This window comes from Ursus arctos, unplaced genomic scaffold (assembly GCF_023065955.2).
Source record: "Ursus arctos isolate Adak ecotype North America unplaced genomic scaffold, UrsArc2.0 scaffold_5, whole genome shotgun sequence".
NCBI lineage: Eukaryota > Metazoa > Chordata > Mammalia > Carnivora > Ursidae > Ursus > Ursus arctos.
The window spans coordinates 10,129,117-10,135,943 of NW_026623067.1; the positions used below are offsets into that span (position 1 = coordinate 10,129,117).

Sequence of the window (6,827 nt, forward strand, 5' to 3'; positions counted from 1 at the left end):
GGGAACACAAGCAGGGGGAGTGGGAGAGGAAGAAGCAGGCTCCCAGCAGAGCAGAAAGCCCGATGCACGGCTCATTCCCAGGACCCTGGGATCATGCCCTGAGCCAAAGGCAGACGCTTAATGACTGCACCACCCAAGCGCCCCAAGAGTTGCACTTTTAAAAAAGATTTATTTATTAGAGATAGGTGGAAGTGGCAGAGGGAGAAAATATCCAAGAAGACTCCTGCTGAGTGTGGAGCCCAACATGGGACTCAATCTCATTAACCATGAAATCAGAAGCTAAAACAAAAACAAGAGTCATTTGCTTAACTAACTGAGCCCCCCAGGCACCATGACACATTCATGTTTATTGTCATATTATTCACAGTAGCCAACATATGGAAACAAATTAATGACTATTAAACAATGAATGGGTAAACAATGTGACAAAATATGGAATGCAGTATACAATGGAATATTATTCAGTCTTAAAAACATGAGGACATCTTTTTTTTTCCTTAAAAAAGGACATCTTGTCATTTTTAATTACATGGAAGAGTCTGGAGGACCTCAAAATAAATGAAATATGTCTGACTGAGAAAGACAACCTCCACATGATTTCAGCCATATGTGGAATTTAAAAACATGAATGAATAAATTAAAAGCAGAATCAGACCTACAAATACAGAAAACAAAGGCATGGTTACCTGAGGGAAGAGGGGTGGAGTGATGGGGAAAATGGGTGAAGGGGAGTGGAAGTTATAGACTTTCAGTTCTGGAATGAACAAGTCACAGGAATAAAAGACACAGCATAAGGAATATAATCAAAGATATTCTAATAGTGTTGTATGGTGAAAGATGGCAGCTACAGTTGTGGTAAGGACAGCATAACATATAAACTTATCAAATTACATTTTTACAGTAGAAACTAACATCACATTGTATTTCCACTATACTCAATTAAGAAAATAATCAGTTGTTAGAAAGAAAACAAAACAAAACAACTATGAAGTATTTAGCCCAGTGCCTAGTACACAGTAAACTGCACAGAATGAAAAAAAAAGATAAATATGTATATACATGGCTAACATACATACATTTGTTAAATATATACCTATACACATGTATACATATATATACACATTCACATGCATGCGAGTTAATTACTCATCTAACATCTGTCTTGCATATAGAGTATAAGTCACCATTCATAAATGGAGTTAGTTAGGATTTCATAAGTGTGCCTGATTTTTACATCTTCTGACTCAGTGTATAGAACTACCTTTATCCAGACACCTTCAGCTCAAAATCTAAAGGTTGATTTTCTTTAATGTTTATCCAGTCAAATTAATTGTTAGCTGGGCAATTCAGAGCTTTGCTTAAGATGTTTGGTGTTTATCATTAGCTCTAACATACACATGTTATAGGCATGTTTTTATAACTCTGAGTTAGAACCTTTAATCTAGCAATGAATTGCTATACTACGTAACTGGAACTTCTTTGGAAACTGACCTCTATATACAGAGAATAACCAATTATTCTAATACTATGGAAAACAAATTTCAGTGATTAAGATTTGATATCAATAATGCCTTATTTTTTCCTTTACATTGCAACTTCATAGCATTTATGTTTAGAGCATGGAAGGATTACACTATAATTGAACTATAATTACTCTCTCTGGAAATCATTTGGAAACAATGAGTGGCATCTTCTATCTTTCCTCTGAAGATATACAGTATTAGTAAATAAATACTAATATAAGAAACTGGTTTTCTCTAAAACTTGGTATCACCAAGTTTTCTGTCTAGAGCAAAAATGACAGAACTAACATTAACCCAAATACACCATTTTTCACTATGGAAAGGCCCAGTTATTCCAACCAACTTGGAGTTCATACTTGTTAGCAAATATCCATTTGAACATTACTACCTAGTGCCCTCAAACAAATTATTTCACCTGTTGTGACTTAGCGTCCTTCTCTGTACAATGCAGAAAATATGAATACCTGCCCTATAGTCAACTATACTACGTTGCATACATAAAAATTTGTTGACAAGGTTGATCTAATGGTAGGTGTTCCTACCACAGTAAAATAAATGTACCAAAAAGAACAAAGAAAAAAATCATATCTTCCTTAAAGGGTTTAATAGGTTTGAATAAGTTAATATACTTAGCAACATTATAACAACGACTGGTACATAGTGTAAAATAAATAAAATATGTATTAAATAGTTAAAGTGAAATATTTGTTAAAAACAAACAAACAAAAGCAATGCAAGCTTCTCTATCTAATTCATATTGGTTTATGAATACATTTGTAATAATTCCAATCATAGTCCTTAGTGACCTTCAGAGGATGCAGGAACGCTGAGGGCTGGTTTTCATGGGTTAAAAATAATGTCTTTGGCCAAATGCTAGTGGCATCATGAGCACAAGCACAAACATGTGAACACATTCTGAAATCTGCACATTTTAAACTACTTCAGTGCACAGCTACTAATATGGCACTGTAAGCAAGTGCACTTGAGTACCAGAAAATCTTCATTTGTTGCTTTATTCTAGATACAAAACTTGGAGCAACAACTATTCTTTCATGTCTATTAATTCTGAGTATAATGTACTATATATAATTTGATTAAGAATTTCCCAATTGCACAGTTCTTGTAAATCTTTTCTAGTACAGGCTATAGAAAATTGTATTTTAAATATTTTTCAAAGATTTTATTTATTATTTATTTATTTGGGGTTATTTATTTGTTTATCAGAGAAAGATAGCACAAGCCAGGGGGGGGGAGAGTGGCAGAAGGAGAGGGAGAAGCAGGCTCTCTGCTAAGCAGGGAGCCCGATGCGGGGCTCAATTCCAGGACCCTGGGATCATGACCTGAGACAAAGGAAGATGCTTAACCGACTGAGCCACCCAGGCCACCCTTAAATATTTTATTAAAAATACATCATTCTAAAATATTTTTATCATTTTTCCCTTGAGATAGAATAAAAAATTCATCTCTGGAAAAATATGGCTTCATAAAATGCTTAATTTTGTTTTGCCCCATTTTGTTTCCCATATCTACAGTGCTTTAAGTGAAACTATCAAATTGTGTGTCATTATGGTCCAAGAAATTGAGGGGTGATATATACACGTGTCAATTGTTTTTAAAGTTAAATAGTGTACATATTTTATTCATTCCATTTTACTGTAACAACAAAAAATACTAAACAAATTTTCCAACACTGTTTCCTAAAATACCTCAAGATCCTTATTTTATACTCACGAAGGAATTGAGTGTGTCAAGAATTTAAGGAGGGGGCGCCTGGGTGGTACAGCGGTTAAGCGTCTGCCTTTGGCTCAGCGTGTGATCCCGGCGTTATGGGATCGAGCCCCACATCAGGCTCCTCAGCTATGAGCCTGCTTCTTCCTCTCCCACTCCCCCTGCTTGTGTTCCCTTTCTCGCTGGCTGTCTCTATCTCTGTCAAATAAATAAATAAAATCTTTAAAAAATATAAAAGAATTTAAGGGGGGGAATGACCCCTTTTGAAACCTTCTGATAATTCACAAGTTGTCACAGCTAATTGGAAACTGGTAAACATGCAACCAAGTTTGTGGTTTTATGGAACAGGTACAACAGGCCTACTTACACCCTAAAAGCCCCTAATTCCACTTAGAATGATCCATTCCACTTAGATCAACACTATCCAGGTCATCATCATCACTCAACCTGGTCTCCGTACCTCCAATGTTGCTCTTCTCCAGTAGATTCCCAATGATTTAACTTTTCTAAAATCCAAGTCAGATAATTGTATTATTATTTTTATATACCTACAGCAAAAAAGGGCAAGAAATTAAGCTATAAAGTGAACCAGGAAAGAGGTGCTATTGGAACATTTCTCTCCTGCTTGGCCAACCACCTGAACTTTGCCCATAGTGTTCCTTATCTGTGGCATCATGTCCTTGAGCAAGAGCCCTGGTCCCAGCCTCCTATACTCATATGAAGGTAGCATCTAGTCACCATTCAACACTGAGATCTAGGGTCTCTTTCAGCCTCCCCATTTGGTCAAAAATCACATGTCATAGGTAGAATTGGTGTGTCCTTATACGTTGTACCCTTGGGGCATCTCAGTGCCTCAGCTGGTTAAGCATCTGCCTTCGGTTCAGGTCATTATCCCCAGGTTCTGGGATGGAGCCTTGCATCAGGCTACCTGCTCAGCAGGGAATCTATTTCTCTTTTTCCCTCTGCCATTCCCTCATGCTCTCTGGATCTATGTCTCTGTCAAATAAATAATATATATTTTAAAAATAAGCTGTACCCTTTCCACATGAGCCTAAAACAATTTATATATTTCCTTACAACTATTTGCACAAACTACACCTACAGATCAAATTCCTTAGGGGCAGGAGACATTTGTTATTTATATGTTAAATTCAGTTAGCTAATAGTTATTTTTTATTATTATATAGCATAAGACATGTTTTTTGAAGAAATGAAGGACTGGATGTTTGATGGTCTTCCTCTGTTTCTTTGTACGATAAGTGACATACTTCAAATCTCAGCTCTAATACCACCTTACGCTGGAAAACTTCCCTATGCCCTCGTTCTTGGGGTTAATATTTTTCCCACAGTACCTTCTACCACAATGGACTAATGATTTCAGATACAAGTAACAGCTATGGAGGTCTTCAGGTTTGGAAAATAAGAACAAAATTGTCCTTATTAAATTCAGGCAAACAACTGGATTGTTGCACTACTGATCAGCCATGTTAATAAGTACATGATTTCCAAGATTCATCACTTACACTGCCACCATGCAGCAAGGACAAGTTTTTAAAATAGACTAAAGTCTGATATTTTATGTTTTATTCTTAAGTAATTTTAAATTTACAGAAAAATAGTATAAATAATAATAGTACAATTAACAGTCATATATATTTTGCCTAGATTCTCCTATATCTTATGCCCAACTTGCTTTATCATTTCTCTCTCCATCTCTCTCTCACCAATTGCACACCTTATTATTTTGTTTCTAATTATTTTATTATGTATTTCTGAAGAATATAAATATTCTTCTGCAGAATCACACTGGAAACTTCAGAAAAATATAACATGGATATAATACAATTGTACAATTGCTTTGAATGCCAAAGTGTAAAAATGAAGATCTTTCCAGTACAGATTAACAATTCCTCCAAAAGGAACAAATTGGTGATGACACATCATGGTGTGTGAATCTAAGGAAAAACATTGGCATAGTATCCTAAAGTTTTAATTTGTAGAGTGAAGGGAAAAAATAGTACAAATAGTTCCTACTTTATAGTTTCCTCAAAGACTGATCCCACATTCAACATTTTTTTTAGAGCCCTTGTAACATCCTTATTCCTAAGACTATAAATTAAAGGGTTTAGAACAGGAGTGAGTATGGTATAAAAGACAGATACAATCATGTCCTTCTCAGGGGTGTGATAGGAGGTGGGGAGCATGTAAGTATAGATGGAAGCACCATAGAAGAGGATGACCACCATCATGTGGGAAGAACAAGTGGCAAAAGCCTTCTTCCGTGCCTCTGCTGAGTTCATCCTGTGGATGGTGAAGAGGATGAAAGAATAGGAGCTTGAAATGATTGTCACAGGGATGAGGAGCATGAGGACACAACACAGGTACATGAGTGTCTCATAGAGCGAAGTGTCTGAGCAGGAAAGCTTCATTACAGCAGGGACCTCACAGAAGAAATGTTGGATCTCCCGGGATCTGCAGAAGGGGAAGGTCATGGTGACGGGTGTGAGCACAAATCCATCCATAGATCCCAGAAACCAGGAGGAAGATGCCAAGAGGAGACATACTCTATGGTTCATGAGGACAGGATAATGGAGTGGATGGCAGATGGCCACATAGCGGTCATAGGCCATCGCAGCTAGAAGGAAAACTTCTGAACCTCCTAGCATCAGATAGAGAAACATCTGCATCCCACATTCAGGGGCTGAAATATGTTTCACACCCATGACTTGGTCCATGAGCATCTTAGGCACAGTGACAGAAATATACATCACATCCATGAGAGATAACTGGGTGATAAAAAAGTACATGGGTTTATGAAGGTGAACATCACAGTGTATCAGAAGGATCAGGATGGTGTTTCCAGACAAGGCCATCAGGAAAACCACAAAAATGACCACACAAAGGAGAGCTGGGTACTTGAATTGACTGAAGAGTCCCACCAGGTCAAAATCTGATCGTCCAGTATGGTTGGCCACCCACGTTGTGTTCTCCATTGCATTTTACCTGGTGCAGCAAGGAGAGCTGTGGAGTTAATAGATCACGCCTGGGATATGAGCACCTGAAATAAATGTTTAGTGAGCTTGAGTGTGTGTGTGTGTGTGTGTGTGTGTGTGTGTGTGTGTGTGTGTTTGCATGTTTACAAATGGGTAGCCAGTGTGACAAGAAGGGGGAATTCCAAGGACCTGTAAAGTTTAGGAGTATAAATTATCTGTAGTTGTATAAATTTACTAGAAATCTAAGAATTTACAACTCAGGGTCAAAAATATCAGTACCTTAATAATTCCAATACTAGATAGGTATTTCCATAAAGAAAACAAAAACCACTCTCTGCATCTGTATTTTTTTAATCTTTATATGACCTTTAATTTTTAATTTAAATTCCAGTTAGTTAACATACAGTGTTCAGGTGTAGAATATAGTGATTCAACATTTTCATACAATACCTGGTGCTCATCACAAATGTAATCCTAATCCCCACAATCTATTTGATCCATCCCCATACCCACCTGCATTCTGGTAACCATCAGTTTATTCTGTATATTTAAGAGTCTATTTCTTGGTTTGCCTCTCTCTCAA

The 6,827-nt window shown here is 36.9% G+C and overlaps 1 protein-coding gene across 2 annotated transcripts in view; it reads right to left on the bottom strand.

The window, feature by feature from the left end:
- Positions 1 to 1,948: 1,948 nt before the first annotated feature.
- LOC113261455 (olfactory receptor 2T29-like) overlaps positions 1,949 to 6,827 on the bottom strand; it is a 13,449-nt gene continuing 8,570 nt past the window's right edge. Inside the window, exons 1-2 of one of the 2 annotated variants that reach the window (XM_026507579.2) lie at positions 5,322 to 6,244; positions 1,949 to 1,961 (exon numbers count right to left, since the gene is read on the bottom strand). In XM_026507579.2, the coding sequence (XP_026363364.1) occupies positions 1,949 to 1,961; positions 5,322 to 6,244 (936 nt within the window). Of the gene's footprint in view, positions 1,962 to 5,281; positions 6,247 to 6,827 lie in introns of those variants that run through there. The other variant, XM_044387266.2, reaches the window with a different exon arrangement.